Genomic DNA, 25534 nt, shown 5'->3' on the forward strand with positions numbered 1-25534 from the left:
TGAGGTGGCGCAGTCTCGGCTCACAGCAACCTCCACCCCCTAGGTTCAAGCGATTCAGCCTCAGCCTCCCTAGTAGCTGGGACTATAGGCAACCACCACCACACCCTGTTAATTTTTTGTATTTTTAGTAGAGACAGGGTTTCACCATGTTGGCCAGGCTGGTCTTGAACTCCTGACCTCAGGTGATCCACCCGCTTCGGCCTCCCTAAGTGCTAGGATTACAGGCGTGAGCCACTGTGCCCAGCCTCAGTTGCCTTTTTCGACCTCTCTTTCTCTCCTGGGTGTGAGCCGTTGTCTGCTATTGGTGCATTTTGTAATCTTTTGCGACATCCTTGTCCTTGCCTGTTACTGTGTATAGAACAGGGTTTATTTCTGCCTCTCTGGAAGGGTGGGCTAGAGTCTAGATATGTTGGAGGGAATATTACGTGTAGTGACTTCAGTGTTGTCTCTCCCTTTAAGGAATGGGAGGTCCTCTGCCTTCCATGTAGTCACTGCTGTTTCCATTCTACCATGTCGGCATCCAGCCTCTACCCCTTTGTTGCAAGAAAGAATGAATCTGATAAGAGGTACAGGAGAATCCCGAGACCTGGGATGCGCAGGGCAGATATGCCCACCTACACCGTTGTCTGGGGACCTAAAAACAACTCAGACACATGTTTTTACAACTTTTTTAATATATATTTTTATAAACAGGTCACGTGATAAAATAGCACAAGAAACACTTACCAAATATAAGGTTATATCTTCCGCATATACAGGAGAATGAGGTCGTTATGTACAATAAGAAAATGATTTTAGGGGTTGGTTGGTTTTGTTTTCCTCTCTCCCCTTAATTTTTCCTCCTACAGTCGTTGGAAATATCACAGCTTCAGTTGCATTAATACTTTGGGCAAATGGACAGCTGCCCCTCCCCACTAGGGGTTGTGGGGAGGAGGGGCTGGAGAAACTGGCTCCTGACCACTCAACCCTGGAGCTTCCTGGGGCTGGCACTCCAGGGACAGGAAAATCTTTGGGCTGTTGATCTGTTTCTGATTCAACAGCATCTCTCTCTTTCTCTCTCTCTCTCACTCTCTTTCTCTCTCTCACTCTCTGGCTCTCTGGAAACTGGTTACTCTCTTCCAACCAGATAGGGAGTGTCCCAAGATTGGGTGTGGGCGCGGTATCTCCTGGGGCTCAAGGTTGGGATGGGAAGGGGTCCCAGCCCCCTCCTCAGCAACAGCTGAGATTTGCCAGCATCCCCCAGGACTTCCAAATGTCTCGGGCCGACAGAGCACGGTCAGAGCCCATTTGGGCAGACAGAAGTTTGGGAAGCTGGGGAGGGGTGAAGTGGGTGGGGGGGCAGGCTAGAAAGGAGCCCTCCCTCCTCGGGGTGTCTAGGGTGTGCTGGCCACTGGAAGATTGGAGTCGCTGACCCAGTGCTGACCCTGACCCTTGGCTGGGTCCACTCTGCAGACTCCACCTGAGGAGACCCACCCAGGGTGAAGCTCGGTGCCCAGGCCTGAACTGAGCCCGGCCGGGTGCAAGGGCTGAGGTGTGAGGTCGGCCCAGGCTTCTTCCCATGCCTGAGGGTGGCTACAGCTCGGGGCTTGCAAGGTGCCTGCGCCACCCCTGGGTTGAGGCCGACCGGAGTCAGCTGGGATCATGTTAATGACTCCAAGTGATCGCCAGCCCTTCTGCCCTCTCCCTGCCCAATTCTGTCTCAGCCTGGCCAAGGACCAAGACCGGGTTTTGGGGCGGACAGGGGACTGCCCCACACAGCGGCAAGGAGGAGGAGAGGCCGCGTGGGTCAGGCTGGATGGGTGAGGAGGTGCGGGTGGGGCTTGGGCTCTCGGCGGCGGGCCATGGCTTTGGCGGTGGCCTGTTTCCCCTGACACCCCTCGGAGGGCTCCAGGCATGGTGCGGTGGAAGATGCAGGAAGCCCGTGGGGCTCTTCTGGGCCCGTGTCCTGGGGGACCCAGCCCCCTCAATCCCACTGGGCCCTGCCCGGGATGGGGGGGACAGTGGGAAGACAGAGCGGGTGTGGCGGGGAAGGCGGTAAGGGCACAGTCTGGAGAGCTCAAAGCCCCCCCAAGGACCGAGCCCCGCCCCCCAAGCGGGAGGGCGAGCGAGTGATGGCGGCGGCTGTGGCTGTGGCGTGGCGGAGGGCGGCGTGCAGTGCGGGCACGAGGGGCATGCACAAAGTCCCCGAGTGTGCGTGCGTGCGTGGGGCGGGCCCACCCGCCGCCCCCCTGCCCGGGGCGGGGCTGGGAGGGCGGGGGGACCGAAGGTCGGGGAGGGGCTTTCCCTCGGCTCGCCCCGCCTCCCGCGCTGGGCCGGGGGCGCGGGGGCTCCCCCGAGCGCAAGGCGGGAAGAGGGGGCTCGGCGGCGCCCCGCGCCCCCGCCCAGGTCATGGCCGGGTTCCCGCGACCGGGGCGGGGGCCTCGCGCTACTCAATGACGAGGCAGCGGGGCAGGTGCTGCGAGAAATACTTGAAGAGCTCGGGGGTGGCCCCGGGGCAGTTGGTCAGCTCCAGCTCCTCCAACTCCTGCAGCTGCACCAGGCCCGACAGCCCGGTGGTGGTGAGCAGCGGGCAGCCTGCGGCGGGGTCAGAGGGCGGCTCAGTGCGCGCGGCCCAGGGCTCGGGCGGGGACGGCCTGGCCGCGCCTCCCTCCTCCTCCGCCTCGGACCCGGGACTGTGTGTCCGCGCCGGGTGTGAGTTTGCACAAGGACCGGGCAGGTTGGGCGGGTGGACTAAGTGGGGGTGGGTGGTCACTGCCAGCGTCAGAGCAGAAACGGAGGTCTCACCTGCCAGAGACAGGAGGCGCAAACTCCCCAGGGCCAGGAGGTGCTTCAGCCCGAAGTCTTGCACCTGTCGGGAGTGGAGGAGCGACTTAACGATTTCCGCTCGCACCGAGGCGGAGGGCACCCTGGGGTCCATGGAGGGCTAGGCGGGTTCAAGCCCGGGGTTCCTCAGTCCCCCCCGGAGCCGGGAGGCGGCTGGGAAGTGCTGGTGGGGGCCGCCGGGACCCCTGCGTTCCGCTTAGGTCGGCTGCTGGATAGGGAGGGGCCCAGACTCTCCCAGGATCTGAGTGGGGCCGGGAGCTCTCCCCGCGCCCCCACCTCCCCGCCGATTCCCCAATCCCGGGGCGTGAGAGCCGGTACCTGGCAGCACCATCGCAGGTAGAGGCTGCGGAGGGACGACATGGTGGACAGATAGCTGAGGCCAGTGTCCGTGATGCGTACACACCTGTGGTTGCACCAGAGGGGACCCCCACCTTCAAATCACCTGGCCCCGGCCATCCCTCGTCTTCCTGAGAGTGCCCCTGGCGTGAATCCCTTCCTGCCCCACCCGGAGCAGCCGCTGGCCCCTCCTCGCTCCCACCCACCGGGAAGGACGGGGGTCCAGCCAACCCGTGCTGCGGTTCTGCGGTTCTGCGGTTCCCACTCCCCAGGCTGCGGTTCCCACTCCCCAGGCTCCGAGGGCTCTGCCCGCCGCGCCACAGCCCCAGCCCCAGCCCCGCCGGAAGCCCCCGCCCCCGGCCCCGTGCAGCCCCGCCCGGCCCAGCCCCGCCCGGCGCGGCCCGGGGGCGCGCACCTGTCGAGCACGAGCTCCTCTAGGCGGTGCAGGTCGCAGGCCACGTACTCCAGCGCCATGTCGGTGATGCGTGGGCACCACGAGAGGTCAAGGCTGCGCAGCTTGCGCAGGTTCTCGGCCACGAGCTCCACGCCGTCGTCGGTGACCTTGGAGCAGCCCGAGAGGCTGAGCGCGGTGAGGTTGGGCAGGCTGTGCACCACGTTGACCACGCCGTGGTTGGTGATCTCCCAGCAGGAGAGCAGGCGCAGCGTGTGCGTGCTGTGGCCCTGGCGCGCCGTGAAGTAGGCCAGCGCCGTGTCCGTCACGTGGTAGGCCTGCAGGCTCAGCTCCGCCAGGTTGGGCAGCAGCTGCGAGATGGCCGCGATGGCGTCGTCGGCCACGTTGATGCAGTCACTCACGCTCAGCGAGGTGATGCGCGCGCTCAGGCTGGACCACAGCCCGGCCTCGGTGAAGTCGTTGCAGCCCGACAGCTCCAGACGCACCACGCCCTGCATCTGTTCAAGCATAACCTGCAGGCGGGCGGGCGGGCACCGGGTCAGGATTGCAGGAGAAGGGGTGGAGCCCGCAGGGAGGAAGCAGTAGGGTGTAAACATGCAGGGAGCTGAACCCTGAAAACATTTGGCAGTGTGTGAGGAGGTGGGGCATCGGGACGAGAGCCCAGGGCCTGGCCAGGGCAGGTGCTGGGGGCGTTGGCACCAGCGTTACAATTAGACTCCAGACCCGGCTGCCAGGCGGCTCCTCTGACCTCTACTCCTGGGGGATCCTTTCCCAGCTGCCCCTCAGCTCCCCCTCGCATCCTCCCCACACTGCATTTGTATTTATTTATTTATTTGTTTATTCATTCATTCAATCATTTTGAGACAGAGCCTTACTCTGTTGCCCAGGTCCCAGGCTGGAGTGCAGTGGCATGATCTCAGCTCACTGTACCCCCAGCCTCCCGGGTTCAAGCAATTCTCCTGCCTCAGTGTCCTCCCAAGTAGCTGGGACTACAGGTGCCCACCACCAGGCCTGGCTAATTTTTGCATTTTTAATAGAAATAGAGTTTCACCATGTTGACCAGGCTGGTCATGAACTCCTAACCTCAAGTGAGTGGCCTGCCTCGGCCTCCCATAGTGCTGGGATGACAGGCTTGAGCCACTGGGCCTGGGCCCTGCATTTAATCCACTGCCCTGCTGCTGCCATCTTGAAAATCTTGATTGTCTTTGAACAAGGGACCCACATTTTCGCTTTGCACGAGGTCCCCTGTAGTCAGTCCTTCTTTCCCCCACCCCAAAGCCACCATCCTCTCCAGCCCCCACAGGGTTGCTGCTGCCCGCCCCTGCCCCCCAGCCCTGTCCCCCCCACCACCCAGCCTGGGCGCACACCCCCCCCACCCCAAAGCCACCATCCGCTCCCACCTCCATAGGGTTGCTGCTGCCCGACCCTGCCCCCCAGCCCTGTCCCCCCCGAGCCTGGTGCACACCTCGAGGCCTGCGTCCGTGATGGTGGAGCGCTTGAGGCTCATGGCTTTGACACCCTTCTTGGAGAGCGCATAGTTGTCAATGAACTCACAGATGTCCAGGTCGGAGACGCCAACCAGGCAGAAGCCCTCAAAGCCTCTGGCGGCAAAACCCTGCAGGTTCACGAACTCCTTCTCGCCACCAGGCAGCACGTTGTAGAGCTCCTTGGCATGCAGCACCGGCGTGAGGCCTGCCCAGAACTTGGGCTGGTACAGCACGCGCCGCCAGGCCTTGCACACCTGGGCCAGCACACACTTCTCGCAGGCCGAGAAATACCAGAAGAGCCCATTGAGGATCTTCTCGTCCGTGGCCAGCGGCGGCCGCTCCGCTGGGTGCCCAGGTGCCAAGGCTGAGGCTGGTCCACCTGCCGGGGGGCATGGGCCCCCAGCCAGGGCAGCCCGGGACAGTGGAGCAGCCAGGCTGGGTGGTGGGAGGGTGGGTGGGGGTGGTGGCTGGCAGGGGCGGTTCTTGGTGGCTGGCGTGCCCTTGGTGATGCTGGCCGCACCCAGGCCGTTGGGCTGGCCCGGCAGCTTCACCAGACCGTTTCGAGGCAAGCATGGAGGCTTGGGGTCGCCGTCGATGCCCGGGCTCGACATCTTCCTGGCACGCTCTGTGGATGAGGGCCGGGAGGGGGAGTGAGTCTGTTGCTGAGTCTGGAAGGCCGGGGTTGGGGGCGGGTGCACGGGTGCAGTGGGGCTCCTTCCCTCCTTGGGCATCCCTATGGTGCTCCCAGAACCACCAGACAGAGAGGATGGGAGTGCCTGCCTCTCCCTCCCAGACTGTGAGCAGCAACAGGAAGCTGACCATGGCCACTAGCGGCACTCACTGGGCACCTACGGTATGCACTGAGCCCAACCTTCATTGCCCATGGACACCCTCTTTTTCTTTTCTTTTTTTTCTTTTTGAAACAGAGTTTCGGCCGGGTGCAGTGGCTCATGCCTGTAATCCCAGCACTTTGGGAGGCCGAGGCAGGCGGATCATGAGGTCAGGAGATCGAGACCATCCTGGCTAACACAGTGAAACACCATCTCTACTAAAAATACAAAAAATTAGCTGGGCATGGTGGCAGGCGCCTGTAGTACCAGCTACTTGGGAGGCTGCAGCAGGAGAATGACGTGAACCCGGGAGGCGGAGCTTGCAGTGAGCCGAGATTGCACCACTGCACTCCAGCCTGGGCAACTGAGCAAGACTCTGTCTCAAAAAAAAAAAAAAAAAAAGAAACAGTTTCACTCTTGTTGCCTGGAGCGCAGACTGGAGTGCAGAGACAGGATCTTGGCTCCCCGCAACCTCTCTGCCTCCCAGGTTCAAGTGATTCTCCTGCCTCAGCCTCCCGTGTAGCTGGGAATACAGGCACCCACCACCCCGCCCGGCTAATTTTGTATTTTTAGTAGAGATGGGGTTTCTCCATGTTGGTCAGGCTGGTCTCAAACTCCTGACCTCAAGTGATCCACCCGCCTCAGCCTCCCAAAGTCCTGGGATTATGGGCATGAGCCACCGTGCCTGACCGGACACATTTTTGTTTGCCCAGTGAGGCCAAGAAACGCCGACACTTTTTGGCACTTAGGTACCATGATGGCCATTTTACAGAGAAGAAAATGGAGGTGGACCTGGTGAGGCCAGGACTGCTCTCTTGACCTCTCTGCTGTGCCGTCCACTGTAGGTACCCACCAGGCCCACCCCTCTGGGCAGGCCAGGGGAACTGAAGGGAAGGGTCTGGGGTGGCCTCTGGCCCCTCCCCTGCAGGGTGACTGCACAGCGCTCAGGAGGGGCTCTGGTGCTGACTCTGAAGCCACCCTCCACATGCACAGGCGCTTCCCTGGCTCAGAATCTACCCAAGGGGCTGGGTGCAGTGGCTGATGCCTGTAATTCTAGCACTTTGGGAGGCTGAGGTGGGTGGATTACAGGGTCAGGGGTTTGAGACCACCTGGCCAACATGGTGAAACCCCTTCTCTACTAAAAATACAAAAATTAGCCGGGCTTGGTGGCAGGCTCCCATAATCCCAGCTACTTGGGAGGCTGAGGCAGAAGAATCACTTGAATCCAGGAGGCGGAGGTTGCAGCGAGCCGAGATCACACCACTGTACTCCAGCCTGGGGAACAGAGTGAGACTTTGTCTCAAAAAAAAAAAAAAGAAAGAAAGAAAAAGAAAAGAAAAAGAAAAAAGAATCCATGCAAAGAAAGGGCGGGCATCCTCCCAGGGTGTGCTGTGGTGCCAGCATGGTTAGCCCTGGACACAAACTGTCGCTTTAATCTTCTGCCCAATGAGAACGATGCTGTGATAGCTGTACCCACTGCACAGATGAGGAAACTGAGGCCAAGGCTGGGCAAACTGCCTGCCCGAGGTCATGGCCAGATAAGTGGTGAAGCCAAAGTTCGGGCAGAGCTGGCTGAGGAAGGCCATGCGGAGGTTATCTTCAGGCCAGTGACATCCACGCACAGGGTGGAGTGGGACCAGTCCCGGGCACCCTCCTTAGGCCTCCAGTCTGTGAGTGGGTGGCAGGGGGCACTGGGCACAGGCACGGAAAGAAGCAGAGGTGGGACCCTCACTGTGCCACCATCTGCTCCACAGTTCGGATCTCTTGCCGCCCCCACCCCGACATCCGGGGAGGAGGTAGAGCCCCTGGGGTCACACGCCCTGGACTTGAAATGGGCCCCACCCTGGCTCTGTGGTCTTGGCAAGCCACTTCCCTTCTCTGAGCCTCAATTTCCTCACCTTGAAGCCTGGGGAGGTGATGGTACCTGCTCCCTTGGGGCATTGCAAAGTGAATGAGCTCAGTGCGTGGCTCATAGCAAGGTCTGGGAGAGTGATGTCTGAGCCCCACGGCCACACTCCAGGGCAAAGCAAGATGCATCTTCCCCGGTCTTAGGTGACTCCAGGACTAAGCCTGGAGCCTCATGCAGGTCCTGCCTTCCTGCCCCAAAATCTCAGAGGAGGGGCCAAAGCCACTCCCAGCCCACCCTGCCCCCTCCTGCCACAGCCTCACTGGGAGGTCTCTTGGAGCCACCAAGGGGGTGTCTGAGAGTCTCCCACGAAGATTCCAACGCTTGGGGTGGGCCCTGCAATATGCAGACTCTCAGGAAGAGGATGGCTCACATCTTTTTGGCTGAGTGTCCCTTCTGGGGCTACAGGGCCTGGCCTGCTCCACCACAGAGAGTGGCGGGGTCTCTGATGGCACTGCAACCCCAAGGCCCGCAGCCCATTCCCCATAATCTGGTCAGGGCGGAGGGGAGGCAGGGAGGCAGGGAGGCAGTGGGAGGTCCTGCCCCACTCTTCCCAGCACCAGGTCCCCACATTGGCTTCCAAGCCCCAGACAGGGCCAGCCTTGCCACTGGTCCACATCTGGGGAGGGGGTGTAGACCGGGGCCGGGACCAGGGGTCTCGCCAAAACACGTGGCCCTCGTGGCTGAGAACCCAGCTTTGGGTTTAAAGTCCTTCCTGCCCTAATGGCAGGAGCCCCAGCTCCACCCTCTGTACCATCTCCCCCTCCCCAAAGTGTCATTCGGGTCCTGGAAGGTGAGGCCGGGCCCTCCACAGAGGAGGCACCCACAGCCGGTGACCCCCACCATGTGCCCATGATCAGAAGGCGCGGCCTCCGGAGGCTGACATCACAACGTTTGCAAGGGCCGGCTGGGGTCGGCACATGATTCGACCTCACGGCCGCCCTTAGGGGTGGAGGGGTCGCTACCTCAGGTTTGGGGAAGGAACACGAGGCTCTGAGGAGTGAATTTGCCCCAGGTGTCCGGGGAGGCCTGGCGCGGGGCTGCCTCGGTTCCCTCCCAGAGCCGGGGAGAGGGGATATCGCAGGATGCCGGCGCCCGAGGCGGCAGCACCAGGCCCACGGGCGCCCCGGTCTAAATATCCTCCGTGCCCCTAGAGCGGGGACCCTCGCTCCCCAGACCCGGAAGCGCCGCCTTCCTCGCCAGGGACGCCTGGGCCTCCGCAGACCCCGCCGGCCGGCGCGCCACCCGCGCCAGCACCATGGACAGCGGCCGCCCCAGCCGCGCGCTCAGGGCCAGGCCCGGGCTGGCTTCCACCGCGGACAGCAGCGGGGTCGGGGCAGCCCTGCAATCCCAAATCCCGGCAACCCCCGCTCAGCAGGGAGGGGCCCCGGGGGCGAAGAGTGGGGGAGAAGCCGGGAAGGATCCGGAGGAGGCGGCGGGGGCGGCGCCAGGGGAGGAATAATCCCGGCGCAGTGCCGATTTAGGTTGAAAACGCTCCCAGTCATGGGCCTGCACGTGGAGCGCCGGGGCTGGGGGAGGCATTCGCAGGGCTCCTTTCCCGCCCCGCTCGGGAGCTCACGTTTGCCGGCGCCCACAGTCCCGTCCCCACCTCCAGGCCTCAGGGTCGAGATGGAGAAATCAAGCCGCACTTTGAGAGCCCACAGGAGGGAGGGGACAGGCTGAGGAGCGGCCGCCTGGGTATGGGTCCGGGGCCTGGCTTCCCTCATCCACACCCGCAGCGCTGCCAGAAGGCGCTGCTCTGCCTGTGCTCAGCCCTCGACCCGTGTGCTTGGTGGCAGCTGCATCCCCGCACAGGCAGCCCCACTGCTCCCCAGTCTCGCGTCCACGTTCCTGCCGGCCCCCGCTGCTCCTCACACTCCCGGCTTGACTGACTCAGCCCGAATATCCCCCACCCCGTAGCTCAAAAATGCAAACAGCCACACACTTTGGCCCAGGCATGGGCGCTGTGGGAGAAAGCTGAGCTCAACTGGAGACTGGGGCCTTTCTGCCCGTTCAGCAAGAAGTCCCTGGGGGCTCACACAAGGGCCCCTCTGCTTGGCCCTGGGCCCGGCCCCACCCACCCAGCCAGACGGTCACCAAGGAGCCAGTTCCCATGGCTCACAGAGCCCCCTTTCCTGCTTGGTGACTGTGAGAGCCCTCGTTCCACCCAGAGGGGCTCGGACGACCTGCGTGGGCTGCTAGGGACTGCCTCTCCCTTTAGGGACAAGCAGCCTGGGTGCTAATACGGGGAAAAGGCTTGTTAAAAAGGTGGCCATGCCTGCACCATCCTCAGCCTCAGCCCCTGTGGTGCTGGCTCAGCTTGAAGTGGAATTCAGTCGAGGCTCCGGGGCTCACCCCAGGGGAAAGAGAGAGAGGTGGCCCCACCTCAGCTGTCTTGTCCTCAGCAGCCTGAGCCTGGCCTGGGAGCTGCTGGGGAGAGGTGGCCGTGGCCTCTATGTCCTCCCCAGGGGACGCAGTGTGAAGCGTGTGGCCAGAGTGAGCCTAGGGAGCACGGTGGGGCCTGGGTGCTCCTGGGGGTCCCCACATGTACATGTACAGCATCCAGGCTGACCATTCCCAGACGGCCATGCGGGGGCCCCGCAAGAGCTGCCTCTTCTGCGAATCAAGTCACTGAGCCCGGAGACCTCAGCTCCTGCCCCTTCCCAGCCCTGATGCCACAGCCCAGCCATGCCATTCCTCCTCCCCTGCTCCTCTGCCTGGGCACACGCCGTTCTCCCTGCTTGCCTGGCAGGGTTTCCCTGCCTTAGCCCTGCAAGCTTTTCTCCTCCATCCCTCAGCTCCTGGTGCGAGGTGGCCCCTGCCTCCTGCTCCGGGACCCCCAGCTCTTGAGAAAGCGTCTCCAGGGTCTTGCAATCACATGGGTTATCATCACCGTCCACCTGGTGTCTCTCCTCCTGGCCTGAGGACTCTTGAGGACAGACAGCACCAACGTGCATGGCCTCTGCATGTTCGCGGAATGAATGAATTAGGGAACGAATGAATGAATGCGGAATGCGGCTCCGCTAGCTCAGTCACGCAGAAAGGGGTGCAGCTGCCAAGGCCCCCGGAGGGCTGATGGAGGATTGGTCAAATTTAGGAAGAGGCCGGTCAGCGGGGAAGGCACAGCTCGGGAAATTAACCCGGATCGTGCCATGGCCAGTGTCCGCGGGGAGAGTGGCCTCTGGGGTTGGGACTAGGTTGGTACCTGAGTCACTGAGAGGGCTCCCAAGACCCCAGGGCTGGGGTGGGCCTTGGAGTACACAGAGCCTTCGGATGAGGAGGGCCCATCTCCTTTTCAGCTGGCTCCCTCTTCAGGAGCTGCAGGGCTGAGGAAGTGGCTGCCCGTCCTCCACCATCTGGCCTGAGCCAAGAGAGGGAAGGGGGTCCTCCTGCCCCGCTCTCCCTGGCACCACACGCACCCCTCCTCTGACCGGCCAGAGTCCTTCCTTCACACACTGCCTAACCAGGAGTGGGGAAGCAGAGCTTGCAGAGGGATTTTCCAGAAGTTACATAGAGCTAGGATTGGCTCCAAGAGCCCCGGGGCTGGCTGATTCCCTTTACCTGGGTCCTGGCCAGGTGTACCTCACAGGGTCCTCGCTCTGCCCTGTTCTGCCTCATGGGGTCTCGATGCCTTCCTGCTGGGCCCTGGGCTGGTGGTCTCTCCAAGTACTGCCCTCATCCTGCAGGGTCCCTGCCACGGCGCTGCATTCCTTGCAGAGGCTGCACACTGCGTGCACACCCCTGGGACATCCTTTTGGACACATGCCTGGGAAACCTCCTCACCCCTCAGCGCCCCCAGTTTGAAGGTCTCTTCCCCCATCTCTGGTGCCCGCATCTCTGTCAGCATCAGACTGGGGCACAGCCTAACCAACCACTCAGCCCTCATAGAACCTCAGGGACCATTGAGCCCTGCCTGCGGAGGGCCTTAGAGCTGGGCAGGGCCCTGGTGGCCAGAGAAATGCACATCGGGCTCCATCTGCAGTGGCAGCCCCAGAGCCTGGGTGACAGCTGGGGTGGCTGGGGATTGGGGACAGGGTGCAGACTGACACATTCCGTGGCAGCCCCGTGACGCAGGCACACCCGTGTCCCTGCCACTTGGCACGTGGCACAGCGGCAGAGCTCCTCTCCCGCCCCCAGTTTGAGATGCTTCTGGGGGTGCACCAGGGGCTCTGAGGAGGGGCACCATGGCGCAGCAGGCACGTGGCCTCAAGAGAAACCTGTGTTGCTGCCCCAGCAGACTGAGGGCCCATGGTCAAGCCCAGGGCAGCTCAGCCTTGAAAGCTGGACACCGTGGGGAGTGGGTGCTGGGACCCAGGCCTCATCTCAGCCCCTGCTCGGAAGAGCATGAGCACTCTCAGAGGCGAGGCCTGGGCCCCTAGTGCCTACTGCTCCAGGCAGCTGCCACAAACCATCACCCCTCTTTCCTGCCCAGTGAAGGAATGAGGCCTGAACCCACACGTTGCAGCCAGTTTGGCAGTTGGCTCCTCCTGCACCATTGGTGGGGAAGGCTCAGTCACCCGCTTACCCACAGAGCTCCCTTCACTGCCACCCCAGTCATGGGAGGCACAGCAGTGGGTGCCCACATACAAGGAGACGGGGTCTTCGGGTGGCTGAACAGTGCCACCTGGGTGGGAGATCCCTAACTCTCGGCAACACAGGGCTTCCTGGGTCCATGTCCAGCTGGTTCAAGGGCCCCGTGCCTCCCACACATGAAGCCGTTTGTGTCCTTCTCATCAGTGGGAGGTAGGACTCGTTCAACCGCCCCGGAAGTGGGTGTGAGCTGGAGGCAGTGAGTCTGTCGATGGAGGGGCTGAACTCAAGGGTCTGGCCCCAGATGAGGGGCAGTTGGGGTGGCAGGGGGCAGGGAGTGGGGCAAGTGAGTCCTAGGGTTCCCCCACACAGCGATGTTTGCAGCTGGGCCTCGAATTTCCCTCCCCTCCAGGCGGCTCCAGGTCCAGCCCTGTGTCTACCTCTGGCCAGACCAGCCAGGTTCCACTAGGCCTCTGCCCTGGCCCAGGAGACAGAAAATCCCCTCAGTCTCCTGGCCTCACCCAGGCCTTCTGCTCCAAGGCTGCTGTCCAGCACCCCGCCGAGGGGGTGGGCTGGGAGACAGCCCTGTGTCCAGGGAGGCCTGAGCTGCCCCTGGCCATTGGGCCCTCGGATGCACGGGTGTGGGGGAAGGGCCTGAAAGAAGAGGCAGGTGAGGTGGCCTCCGCCATCTGCTCCTCCTGCGGAGGGCAGGCTGCCCGAACAGAGCCTGGAGCCTGGGAAGGGCCTGGAGTGGCCGCTGGGCCGTCAATTCCTGAGGCTGCCACCGCAGCCCTCTCTCCTTCTGAGGTGATGGGTGGGGAACGCTCTCCACCCACCTAATCCCCAGGAGGACACCGGACCCCTCCCGAGCAGGTCTGAAGGTGCCGTTTCCCTTCTGAGGCCCTCCAACCTTGGCCAAGGCCCGGTCCCGCCTCCAGAACCAGGAAGGTGCCAGCCTCCCCCCACCCTCCTCCTCCCGCGGGGGGTAGCTCAGCGCAGGCCCCGGGTCCAGAAGCCGCCCGCCCGGGGAGGGCCGCCCCTCAGGCCGCACATCCACGCGACCCTCATGCAGTTTAACGGTCTCTGGCCTGTCACTTAGGTCCGGGGGCGCCCTCTGAGCCGACCAGGCGCCCGGGGTGGAGGCCGGGGGCCTACAATTCCTCCTTTCGGCGTCCCAGGAGGCACGGACCCCCAGCCCCGGCCGAGTGGCCAGTGGGGAGCGGCCCTCTTCCAGGCCAGGGGCCCGGGCGCGGGGCTGCGGGAAGGCCAGGCAGGGACCGAGGCCCAGCGGCCGCGAGGGAGGTGGGGAAGGGGCTGCCGTTACGTAAGCCCTTCCCGGGCGGCGGCGGCGCGGCCCCCACCCCCACCCCGCCCCCTCCTCATTGTGGCCGCCGCGGAGGTGCGGCCTGGCCCCCTCCCGGCCCCGCAGCCCGGCCGCACGCGCACCTTACCTCGGCCCGGGCTCCTGGCTCATGCCACGTTGTCCGCCGGGCGACCTCCCGTCATGGGGAGCCCGGCATGGGCGTCGGCGCGCGGGGGCCGCCGGGGTGCTGGACTGGCCGGCAGGGCCCGGCCGCGCCCTGCGCCCAGCGTCCCGTCCTGGCCGGGCCCCCTCGGCAGCGCACGGAAAGGAGCTCCCCGGTGGGAGAGGATCGGCCGCCCCAAGCCTCCCACCGGGGAGGCTGAGGCTGTGCCCAGATAAATAAGGCCGCTTTGCAGGGAACCAGGCGGGCGCCTCCTCCTCCCCTCGCCCTCCCCGCGCTCCTCCGCGGCCGCCGCCGGCGCCGCGCGCGCCCCCTGCCCGGCACCAAACGCCGCGCCCTCGCGCGCTCCCGGCGTGGGGAGCCAATCCGGGTTCGCGAGCCCGGGCGGGGGCGCCGAGAATGCCGAGCCCCGCCCCCGCCCCGCCCCGGCCCCCGCGCGCGGCGCGCTCCCGGCACGGCGTCCACGAGCACGCGCCAGGCCCGGCACGCGCCCCCGCCCCGCTCGCCGCGGGCACCCGCACAATAACAAACCCCGGCGCGCGGCGGGCGGGGAGGGCGCGGGAGGCAGAAGGGAGGGCGAGGGGAGGCGGGAGAGCAGGCGCCGGCGGGTGGCCCAGGGGTCCGGGGTCCTATGGGGACCGGGGCGGCACCGCGCGTCCCGGCCCTTGGCCACCACTTGGGGAGGCGAGGAAGGCGAGACCCGGCCCAGAGGAGACAGGGTGGTCAGACCCCCGTCTCTGGACCTTCCCGCCCAGCCCACGGCAAGGACCCTTCACAGCCCTCACACCCCCCGCGCACCTGCTGCGTGCCCGGCCGGAAGCCCCTCATTGGAGACCCTGGCACACCCGCAGAGCGCGAAAACAAGTGACTGCACGGATCAGTTCAGACAGTGACAGTGAAAGCACCCGAGGGCTTGCGGTGGTGACTTCTGGCGGGGGCTTCCTGAGGGTGCCCCACTGGAGCTGAGACCCCCCCCCACGCTGCGAGGGAGGGATGGCTCGGGAATGGGGGTGCAAAGATCCGAGGAGCCTGGCAAGTTCCCTCGGGAATAAACTGGAGGCTGGAGGCGGCGGCTGCTGCAGCCCGGGGCAGGGGTCGGGCGTGCTAGGTTAGGTGGAGGACTCGGTGGGGACCGCTGGAGACCCCAGACGCCCCAGCAGGCTCAGGGCAGGAGAATGGAGGCCAATGGCGCCCTATCCTGGGGTCTCCTGGGAGCAGGGCCGGGGGAGGGAGCAGGTGTGGGGAGAGCAGAGGGGGTCTTTGCACCGCGAAAGAGCTATAGGGCTGAATGGGGCTCCTGAGAGTATCTGAATAGGAGTGAAACCAGCTGCTGTTCCCAGCGTCCTGATGGGAAGCCTGGCCGAAGGGGCCGGTGTGAGGCCTGGGGTCAGCGGGAAGGAGGGTCAGACTGACGGCACCCTGGCTGGGTCCCGGGGTGGGGTGGTTCTGTGCTTGCTGTGGGGGCGCCACTGGGTCTACCTGGGGTGAGCGCAGCAGCTCTTCTGTGTAAGTCTTGCCCGGTACCTGGGTACTGACCAAAGAAGGTGCCCGGAGTGGGGCAGACAGGACGAGCCCCGTGAAGACAGTTGGGGCAACAGGGGAGCGGTGGTCCAACCTATCCGGGCGTCTCCTGTGCGTGGTCTGGCAGGCTGGCCCTCCGGCAGCAGCTTCCACCCCAGGCGTGGACTGCTCCCGGTAGGAGGGTTTCACCTGGTGCCTGGGGCTCTCACCACAGCAGGTGCCAGGGCCTCAGGCAGAGAACAAGCTGTGCTTGTGTTGAGTCCCAGCTGGGGCTGGAGCCGGACACACCCCAAGTGCACAGGGCCGGCCCGGACACACCCCAAGCGCACAGGGCGGGCCGGACACACCCCAAGCGTACAGGGCGGGCCGGACACACCCCAAGTGCATAGGGTGAGCGTGGGAGTCAGGCATTTGGGTCATGCAACCCTGGTGAGGCCCAAGAAGCTAGCCCTGCCTGTGGGGAATGTGAGCAGGGAAGAGTGTGTGGAAGATCATCACAGAAAGGCCAGCCGTGCTCCTCCAAAGCTGTGACCCACCTACCCTCCACCTCTGTCACCAGCTGTGACCCACCTACCCTCCACCTCTGTCACCCCACCTGTGCCGGGCAACTTTGCCTGTCTCCACCATGGCTGGTGGCAGCTACTTCCCCACTGGTCTCTCCACCCCTGTCCCATCTCCTTTTCTCCCCAGGGTGCAGCGGGGTCATTTTGCCGTGCAGACATGGTCCTGTTCTTCCCAGGGCCCTGTCCCTTCTTTGCTGAAGACTGCACAGCCCTGAGTGCCTGGCACGGCTGGCCCACAGCCTCGCTCTATACCTGGCCCCTTGAGGATGAAGCTTCAGCCACACTGGCCTTCTTCTGGGGCCAGGAGAGTGCCCCATCCCTAACCTGGAGCGCCCCTCCCTTCACCTGGAGCACCCTTCACCTGGGGCACCCCTCACCTGGAGCACCCCTCCCTTCACCTGGAGCTCCCCTGCAGCACCCCTCCCCTGGAGCACCCCTTCCTGGAGCATTTCCTCGTGTGGAGCACCCCTCCCTTAGAGCACCCCTTGCCTGGAGCACTCCTCTCCTGGCCCCTTGCCTGGAGCACTCCCTTGCCACCTGTACCTGGGTGACTACTTGCCTTTCAGACCTTGGCTAATGTATTCTCCCCTAGGTGCCCTCCCTCAGGTGGACAGGGCCACAGACCCGTGTCCTCACCTCCCCAGCACCAAGGACCTTCTTTTCTCAGCCTGTGTCTGCCTGGTGTCTGATGGTGCGTTTGATGAGCTATTGGCTGACTGTGCCTGCTGAGGGCCAGGGTGCGGTCTTCTTCCCCACCACCCTGTCCCTGGGCACTGAGCCTCCAGCTCAGTACGTCACAGGTGCATGGCAAATTTGGCGAATGAGGGAGACAACGATGCGTCAGCAGCATGAAAGGTGACTGGCACCAGCAGTTTGGATCGCCTCCTGTGGCGGGAGGCCCTTGTAGAGGATACCTTTGGAGAACAGCTCACACCCCAGAGGGAAGTGGCTTGGACAAAGGGGGCTGCTCAGCAGACTTCGATCTCCTCTGGGGGATGTGGATACCGCTCAGGCCCGCACCCCTCCATTGGTCCTGGAGACTGATATGGGAGGCGGTATGTGCCTGGGCTCCGGAGGGCACCTGGAGCACCCCTCACCTGGAGAACCCTCACCTGGAGCACCCTGTTACCCGGGGCACCCTCACCTGGAAAACCCTCATCTGGAGCACCCTCTCACCTGGAGAACCGTCACCTGGAGCACCCTGTTACCTGGAGCACCCTGTTACCCGGAGCACCCTTATCTGGAGCACCCCCTCACCTGGAGCACCCCTCACCTGGAGCACCCCTCACCTGGAGAGCCCCTCTCCTGCAGAACCCCTACCAGGAGCATACTTCACCGGGACCACCCCTTGCCTTGATGCCTCAGCACTGAGGAGTCTCCCATCTAGGTGGTTGGGAGGGCACTCTGGAGCCATGGGGATGAGGACCAGAGGCTGCTGGTACATCTTGCCCTGAGACTTTGGAGGACTGCAAGGGGACCCACATTCACTTCAGCTCTGCACCTGTGGTGATAGCCCCACACTGGAGAGCAAAGTGATTGCTCCGGGGGCCAGATGGCCATGCCACCATCCCCCCCACACTGCCCCTGCCCCCTGCCCGGAGCACAGCCCGAGAGCACCCAGGATCATCCATGTGAAGCAGCAGGCTGTGGGTATGTTTGGCCGTCCCGACCCCTCCACAGCCAGAATGGGCACCCATAGGCATGAGAACCTCACAGCCGTTAGGGGTGCCCTGAGTGCCATGGGCGGTGGGATTTCTCTGATGCCCTCCAGCTCTGCTCCCTGCCTGGCTTGCCCCCTATCAAGGCTAAGGATGACTCAGGGCCCAGCCATCACCATAGCAATACGCGTCGCCTAGCAATGGCGGTCTCCCGGCAACGGTTGTCTCCTAGCAATGGGATATTTTCCTGGGCCCTGGCTGGAGCCCGGCAGTTATTTTTAGCTCCGCAGCAAATCAGTCGGCAGCTGCATTTTCGGCTCCTTGAAGAGAGGCAAGGTGTGGGGGGGTGGGTCTCTCGGCAAAGGGAGGAAAGCATCCCCAAGATAGGAATCTTGCTGCCGTGGGCTCGGAGGTGCAGGCCTGTGGGTAGGCGAGGCCGGATCCTGCCTGTGCAGGGGGGGCAGGTGGCCGGTGGAGGGGAGCCGGGGGTTGTGCAGGCTGCCTGGATGAGTTGGCAGCTAGGACTATGTCCTTGATGGGCCCCCAAGCACCCTGAGCCTCGTAGGTCGGCTGGGTAGAGGGGACGCAGGCCAGTGCTCACAGCTGCACTATCAGAGCGTGTTTTTGGGTGGCCCAGGGTCTGGCAGGCTCTTGGCACCCAGTGCCCCTCAGTTGTGGGAGCCATCTTCACTGTCCCAGACCCCAGCTCCACCCAGGGAGGGGGCAGCAGGGCGGCCGTAGAGCAGCACATTTGGCCAATCCCGCGCAGGGCTCAGCTGGGGACACAGGAGGCGCTGGCTTCAGGTCAGCCCACACCTCTCTCCTCGCTCCGCTGCCAGTGAACAGAGACACAGGCGGGGGTCTTGGCCTGCGATCTGGCCCTTCTCTCTAGGCTTCCTCCCCATTTCCTGGGGGATCCTGTTCACCGGTGCGTCCAAACTCCCCAACTCCCTCAGGGCGGATGGGCTGGGTGGGGCCGGCCTTACCCGCCTCCCCTTTGCAGCAGGTCAAAGGCTCTGAGGCAGATGGAGCTTCAAGCAAACAAGGAGCCCCCAGGGCTCACCCTCTGTGGTTCCTGGTTTACTCGAAGTTCCGTCTGCCTCAGGGCCTTTGCCCCTCTTCTCCCCAGGGTTGGGGCTCCCGTCCTGCCCCCTCCATCAACTCCCCTCGTCCTTCATGTTGCTCCCCCAGGGCCCCAGCCAGCCCAGCTCCTGCCCTGGCCGTGACAGCTCCTATTCTGTGCCCGGCACTGTGGTGTCCCCAACGGGTTGTTCGGCACTCCGTGGCGCAGCCACCTGTCTGCAGCCGCTCCCCTGCCGGACGTGAGGCTGCCTGTGCCAGGCACTGCTGGGGCCCAGCTCATGGCAAATGCAGCACTGGTGTCCTCCGCGGGCCGGAACCTGTGTCTGGGGGGAGAACGCAGTGGCCGAAGGTGGGAACCATGTGGCGGTGACCAGGGTCTCGACCGCCCCCACCCCAGCACCCCCTTAGGCTGCAGCTCCAAGGGCCCTCTGGGCAAGACAGGAACAGAAACCAAGTCTCAGGCTTCAGGACAAGCTGTGAGGCTGGCCGCCCTGCCTTGGGCTGAGGGGCCTTGTGATATGGCATCTGTTTGGCCACGGCCAGGCTGACCCGCAGGCGGGAGAGATGATTGTCCCAGACTCTGCACTCTCCAGGGGTGGCCTCACGCGCCAGGCCCAAGGTTCCTGAAACAAAGCCTGAGGGAAGTTCTTCCTTTTTTCTGACTTGAGTATGTCTTGCTGCTGTCATTCTCGTTCTGACTTGGGTGGAAATGGAGAGAGGCCCCTTCTGGGGTTTCAGGGCACTGAAGGGTCTGGGGCTTGGGGCACTTGAGGGGGCCCCCAAACAGCACAGACAGCCACGGCGTCACCTAAGCTTGGGGATGCCTTCCAGGCACTCCTCTGCCCAGCCACCCCCCACTTAGTCTGCTGGTATTTACTGAGCACCAGCACCCTGGCAAGTTGGGTCCTGTACCCATAGCAACCGAGGCCAGACTTGGCCTTCCAGGCCCCTCCTGTAGGCAGCACAGCACTCACTGACGCCAGGTGCTTTCCTGGGTGGGGCCAGGGGCTGTGAGGAGAAGGGGTGTGTGTCCAGGGCTTCTCCTGTGGATGGCTGCATTGGCACCGGACCCCCGGAGATGAGGCTGGGGAGGAGGCAGGGACGCCCGGGGTTGAGGCGTCAACTCGGGGCCAGGCATGTGCCATTCCAGACCAGGTCACCCCAGGAACCCCTCCCTCCAACCGCAGACACTGGCCCCTCTCTGGGGGAGGCCTGGGGAGAAGTCCGGGGCCCAGGCTGTCAGGAGGGTGTCTGGGGCTGACCCTCGCGCCGCCACCAGAGGGCGCCTGGAGCCCACCGTGCTGACCCGAGGACCGCCAAGCGGCAGCAGCCCTGGACGGCTGGGGGGCTGCAGCGGCCGACCCGTGTGCCTCTCCCCACCTCTGCGAGCACCTCATGTGCGCAGCCCCAGGCCGAGTCTACCCTTTAACCTTTACGATTTTTATATTTTATTTATTTATTTTTTAATTTTTATTGAGACAGGGTCTCCTCTGTCGCCCTGGTTGGAGTGCAGTGGTGCAATCACAGCTCACTGCAGCCTCACCCTCCTGGGCTTAAGCAGTCCTCCTGCCGCAGCCTCCCAAAGTGCTAAGACTACAGGCATGAGCTGCTGCACCCAGCTAATTTTTGTAGTTTTAGTGGAGTTGGGGTTTCACCATGTTTGCCAGGCTGGTCTTGAACTCCTGATGTCAAGCGATCATCCTGCCTCAGCCTCCCATAGTGCTGAGATTACAGGCATGAGCTGCCACACTCGGCCTTAATTTTTATGTAATTAATTAATTAATTTTTTTGAGACGGACTCTCACTCTGTCACCCAGGCTGGAGTGCAGTGGCCTGATCTCAGCTCACTGCAACCTCCACCTCCCGGGTTCAAGCGGTTCTCCTGCCTCAGCCTCCCGAGTAGCTGGGACTGCAGACGTGCGCCACCACGTCCAGCTAATTTTTGCATTTTTAGTAGAGACGGGGTTTCACCATGTTGGCCAGGCTGGTCTCGAACTCCTGACCTTGTGATCTGCCTGCCTTGGCCGCCCAAAGTGCTGAAATTACAGGTGGGAGCCGCTGTGCCTTGCCAATTTTTATTTTTAATTGTAAGATATACATCATAACATCTACCATTTTACCCATTTTAAAGTGTGCAGTTCCGTACTGTTGAGTGCATTTATGTTGTTGTGTAATCAAACTCCAGAATTCTGTCCCCATTAAGCTCCAACCCCTCATTCCCCTCCCCAGCCCCTGCTCCACTTTCTGTCCTCATGACCGTGACTACTCTAAGGTGACTCACAGAAGTGGAATCCAACAGTGTTTGTCCTTTTGTCTCTGGCTTATTTTGCTCAGCGCATAAGCCTCCAGGCTCATCCAGGCTGTAGCGGGTGTCAAGGGGCCAGAACTTCATTCCTTTTTATGGCTTAATAATGGACCCACCGCCAGGGGGCGCGGTGGCTCACCCTATAATCCCAACACTTTGGGAGGCCGAGGTGGGCGGATCACCTGAGGTCGGGAGTTCAAGACCAGCCTGACCAGCATGGAGAAACCTCATCTCTACTAAAAATACAAAATTAGCCGGCATGGTGGCACATGCCTGTAATCCCAGCTGCTCGGGAGGCTGACGCAGGAGAATCGCTTGAACCCAGGAGGTGGAGGTTGCAGTGAGCCAAGATCACGCCATTGCACTCCAGACTTGGCAAAGAGCGAAACTCCATTTCAAAAAAAAAAAAAAGGCTGGGCGCGGTGGTTCACGTCTGTAATCCCAGCACTTTGGGAGGCTAAGGCGGGCAGATCACGAGGTCAGGAGATCGAGACCATCCTGGCTAACACGGTGAAACACCCTCTCTACTAAAAAAAGAAAAAATACAAAAATTTAGCCGGGTGTGGTGGCGGGCGCCTGTAGTCCCAGCTGCTTGGGAGGCTGAGGCAGGAGAATGGCGTGAACCCAGGAGGCAGAGGTTGCAGTGAGCCGAGATCGAGCCACTGCACTCCAGCCTGGGCGACAGAACGAGATTCCGTCTCAAAAAAAAAAAAAAAAAAAATGGACCCACTGCACTTGCTTGTCCACTCAGCTGCAGACAGGCCTTTGGGAGTCTTCCACCTTTTGGGGATTGTGATGGCTACTTCTGACCTGCACCTCGCCCAGAGCAAGGGGCTGGCCGAGCCCAGTAGGCGCCTTGTTCCTGTTTGGCCTGGGAGGGCCCTGGGGTTGAGAGAGGGCCTGGTCAGTGGGATCCAGCCTCCCACTGCCACTGGGCCATCTGGCCTCATCTGTCCGACTGCCACTGGTGAACTCATCTGTCCACCATGAGTTTCGAGCGCCGGGTGGCAGGAGGTTTGGGGGCAGGGGACGAAATGTTCACATCTTCAGGCTGCACAGTCTATGCTGGTCCTTGCAGGCCCCAGCTAAAGCTTCCGTCGTCCGTAAGGGGTTCAGTATGTAGTGGGACCCCTTTGCTTGTGCCTTAGGCCTTCTGTGATCTGACCTGTCGTCCCCACCCACCACCCATGCCCTGGGGTTTCACTGGGCTGCCAAGAGCTCCTTCCTCAGGCCCTTGACCCAGGCTGTCTGCTCTCCCCCATTCTCTTCCTGTCCACCTGGCCAGCCACTGCCCACTCCCTCCCATCAGGCCAACTCAGCAGTCCCGGATGCTGGGAATCCCACACTGCCCCAGCCTGAGGCTACAGTGTGTTTGCGAATCGCCTGTTTCTGCTTGTTTCATCTTGGTGGAGGCTGCTCCTGTGGCCCCCGGGTGTTCTCCCAGCTCCTGTGTCTCCATGTGCTGCAGGCCTGCAGGGGTGCCCGTGGCTGCTCCATTCACGCCCCTCCAGGAGCCCCGTCTGGCCCGAGGTCGGTCAGCCGGCAACTATGGGGTGCCGCTAGGTCTGAGGAAAGGGGCCTAACCCTGCGGGCTGCGCGCTCTTCAGCAGGACCCCCTCCTGCAGACGGCCTTACCAAAACCCGAGGCCTGGCCCCGCTCCAAGGCGCAGCCCCCAGGCCAGGCCTTCCCCGCCTCTGGAGTCATTACCCCTCTCCTCTGGGGCTCCACCGGCCTCTGGTCAGCAGGACCGGACCTGGTTGGGAGGGATGTGGCCAACAGGCCCAGGTCCCAGTGTTAGGAAGGACCAGGCCCGACCGCCCGCGAGGCGAAACCACCAGGTGGTCCACCTTCCCTACCGCCACCCCGAGGTTCCAGTGGACATCAAAACCTCGGCTCCATCAGAGGCTCCAGGACTCCGATCCGGACAGCGCGGGGGGCGAGGCCAGGGTGAGGGCGCGGCGAAGGAGAGACGCACAGCGCGGGGCGGGCAAGGAGCCTCCCTTCCGCGCCGAGGCCCTCCGCAACCCCGGAGGCGCTTGGACCGTGGGATAGTCCTCAGGCGGCGCCCGGGCTCCGGCCCCGCCCCCGCTACGCCCCGCGCCTGCTATTGGCGGAAAGTTCCGAGCCGCACCGCGATTGGCCGAGACGCCGCAGGCCCCGCCCCCTTCCCGACCCGCTCCAAGGCGGCCCGGGCGCTGGGGCTGCGCGGCAGGCGGAGCGGCCGCGGGCTTGGGGGCTTCGCCGGGGCCGGGCGGCCGGCGCCCCCGGCTGTTCCCGCCGCCGCCCGGACCCGCGCCCCGCCGGGGCAGCGGTGGTGACAGCCCCGACTCCCCGGACGCCGCCCGCCGTGCCATGGAGTTCCCGGCCGCGGCGCTGCTCTGCGCGCTGTGCTGCGGCCTCCTGGCCCCGGCCGCCCGCGCCGGCTACTCCGAGGAGCGCTGCAGCTGGAGGGGCAGGTACGGCCCGGGCGGGGGGCTGTCCCCGCACTTAGGACGGGGTGCGCTGCGGCTAGGACCCCCCAGGCGCCCCTCGGAGCGCGCAGAGCGCTGGGCCGGTTTCCCCATCCGCGAGGCGGCCCCGGGAGGGAGCGGGGGCTGCGCCGGGCGGGGACCCGCCCCCGTCTCAGCGCCCCGTCCCGTCCTGTCCCCAGCGGCCTCACCCAGGAGCCCGGCAGCGTGGGGCAGCTGGCCCTGGCCTGTGCGGAGGGCGCGGTTGAGTGGCTGTACCCGGCTGGGGCGCTGCGCCTGACCCTGGGCGGCCCCGATCCCAGAGCGCGGCCCGGCATCGCCTGTCTGCGGCCGGTGCGGCCCTTCGCGGGCGCCCAGGTCTTCGCGGAGCGCGCAGGGGGCGCCCTGGAGCTGCTGCTGGCCGAGGGCCCGGGCCCGGCAGGGGGCCGCTGCGTGCGCTGGGGTCCCCGCGAGCGCCGGGCCCTCTTCCTGCAGGCCACGCCGCACCGGGACATCAGCCGCCGCGTGGCCGCCTTCCGCTTTGAGCTGCGCGAGGACGGGCGCCCCGAGCTGCCCCCGCAGGCCCACGGTCTCGGCGTAGACGGTGAGTGGCGGTCTGGGTGGGACAGGGTGGGAGTCCCGAAGTCTTACCCTGCCTGGGCTTGGCGTGAATGTGCCTTGTCGGCCCCACTGCAGAGGGAAAAAGTGAGCTACAAGGGTTGGATGGGCTTGTCAGGCCACACAGCCTGGGACTGCTGGGGAGGGATGGCCTCCCCGCCCTCCCTTCCCGATTCATCTCTGGAAAGAGCTGGCAGGGGCAGAGTGGAGGGAAGGGGAGGCCGGGCCGAGCAATCCTGGGCCTCTGGTCCCTGAACGGTTGGGGGAGGAGATGGTGGGGGCAGAATCAAAGCCTCCGGCCAAAGCTGTCCGGGGCTCCCTGGCCCAGCGGTGACCTCTCTCCCCTCCCCCAGCCCAACCAACAAAAGTCCAGTGTGCAGCCCGGTCACCATGGAGACGCTGCTCGCCTCCCTGCAGGGCACCAGGCCCAGCTCTTGCTTGGCTCTCCTGGAGCTTGGCGCCTGACCCTGAAAGGGATGGGCTCTCACTATTCTGCCCCCTGGCCCTGGGCCAGGGACCCCAGACCACCCTTCCTCTGCCCCCACTTCCTATCACCCTAGCTGGGCTGCTGCTCTTCAGACCTCAGATCCGGGAAACTAGAGGGGTCCCAGATGCTGGGGTGCATACGTCAAATGGGAGTGCAGGAGGGCGGCCCAGGACAGCTGATCGCTAGGCATGGCCCCCAGGCCCATGTCTGTGTGCATTCCTGCCTTGGACGTACGCGCCTGCAAGTGTGTTTCCTGAGTACAGGTGTCGCCGAGGGCGTGCACACCTGCTGTGTAGCTCTCTGGGACCCCCAGGTGCCATCAGGCCCTGAGCGCGGGCTCTGCTCATTTGCCTGCTGCCTCCTGCTGCCTGTGCGGACAAGGGACGGGGCCTGGGGTGCTGCTGGGAGAGGGCAGGGCCTCTCCTCACCACCCCCTCTGCAAGCCAGGTGCCTGCAGGCCCTGCAGCGATGCTGAGCTGCTCCTGGCCGCATGCACCAGCGACTTCGGTGAGTGTCCCCGCCATGGGGGGAGCCTGGAGCCTGCCTTCCCCTGAATGCCCACTGCAGCCACATGCCTCCCCACAGTAATTCACGGGATCATCCATGGGGTCGCCCATGACGTGGAGCTGCAGGAGTCTGTCATCACCGTGGTGGCCGCCCGTGTCCTCCGCCAGACACCGCCGCTGTTCCAGGCGGGGCGATCCGGGGACCAGTGGCTGACCTCCATTCGTACCCCACTGCGTTGTGGTGTCCGCCCGGGCCCAGGCACCTTCCTCTTCATGGGCTGGAGCCGCTTTGGGGAGGCCTGGCTGGGCTGTGCCCCACGATTCCAGGAGTTCCGCCGTGCCTACGAGGCTGCCCGTGCTGCTCACCTCCACCCCTGCGAGGTGGCGCTGCACTGAGAGGCTGGGTGCTGGGGAGGGGCTGGTAGGAGGGAGGGTGGGGGGCCCACTGCTTTGGAGGTGATGGGGACTAATCAATAAGAACTTTGTTCACACAAGCTGCTGTGGACCTGGTCTCCTGTGTCCAGCCCAGCCTTGGGC

General features: G+C 63.8%; 2 protein-coding genes across 4 annotated transcripts; one reads left to right on the plus strand and one right to left on the minus strand.

Moving 5' to 3' along the window:
- Nucleotides 1–654: 654 nt before the first annotated feature.
- On the minus strand, nt 655–14134 carry FBXL16 (F-box and leucine rich repeat protein 16). Its single transcript, XM_055364811.2, has 6 exons — nt 13776–14134; nt 5037–5683; nt 3575–4083; nt 3142–3226; nt 2785–2848; nt 655–2574 (listed from the first exon to the last, which is right to left on the minus strand). The coding sequence occupies exons 2-6, from the start codon at nt 5667–5669 to the stop codon at nt 2426–2428; spliced, it is 1440 nt and encodes a 479-aa protein (XP_055220786.1). The 5' UTR covers nt 5670–5683; nt 13776–14134; the 3' UTR covers nt 655–2425.
- Nucleotides 14135–20621: 6487 nt separating this feature from the next.
- Nucleotides 20622–25491, plus strand: METRN (meteorin, glial cell differentiation regulator). 3 transcript variants are annotated; one of them, XM_063699865.1, is made up of 4 exons: nt 20638–23395; nt 23590–23990; nt 24755–24998; nt 25077–25226. In XM_063699865.1, the coding sequence occupies exons 1-3, from the start codon at nt 23292–23294 to the stop codon at nt 24964–24966; spliced, it is 717 nt and encodes a 238-aa protein (XP_063555935.1). In that variant the 5' UTR covers nt 20638–23291; the 3' UTR covers nt 24967–24998; nt 25077–25226. The 3 variants fall into 3 exon arrangements, with proteins under 3 accessions (XP_055220804.2, XP_063555935.1, XP_055220803.1); XM_055364828.2 differs by having other exon boundaries at nt 20673–23395; nt 24939–24998; nt 25077–25491; XM_055364829.2 differs by lacking the exon at nt 25077–25226 and having other exon boundaries at nt 20622–23395; nt 24358–24889.
- Nucleotides 25492–25534: the final 43 nt, after the last annotated feature.

The sequence above is a fragment of the Gorilla gorilla genome, chromosome 18 (genome assembly GCF_029281585.2).
Source record: "Gorilla gorilla gorilla isolate KB3781 chromosome 18, NHGRI_mGorGor1-v2.1_pri, whole genome shotgun sequence".
Lineage (NCBI taxonomy): Eukaryota > Metazoa > Chordata > Mammalia > Primates > Hominidae > Gorilla > Gorilla gorilla.

Bases quoted from the DNA above. Each gene is read 5' to 3' on its own strand.
- FBXL16 (XM_055364811.2), bottom strand. From the start codon at position 5,669: ATGTCGAGCCCGGGCATCGACGGCGACCCCAAGCCTCCATGCTTGCCT. The intron at 4,084-5,036 runs GTGTGCACCAGG...GCCCGCCTGCAG, and splicing joins TCACGGACGCAGGCCTCGAG to GTTATGCTTGAACAGATGCA. The intron at 3,227-3,574 runs GTGCGCGCCCCC...GTGCAACCACAG, and splicing joins GAGGAGCTCGTGCTCGACAG to GTGTGTACGCATCACGGACA.
- METRN (XM_055364828.2), top strand. From the start codon at position 23,292: ATGGAGTTCCCGGCCGCGGCGCTGCTCTGCGCGCTGTGCTGCGGCCTC. The intron at 23,396-23,589 runs GTACGGCCCGGG...TCCTGTCCCCAG, and splicing joins CGCTGCAGCTGGAGGGGCAG to CGGCCTCACCCAGGAGCCCG. The intron at 24,999-25,076 runs GTGAGTGTCCCC...GCCTCCCCACAG, and splicing joins CGCATGCACCAGCGACTTCG to TAATTCACGGGATCATCCAT.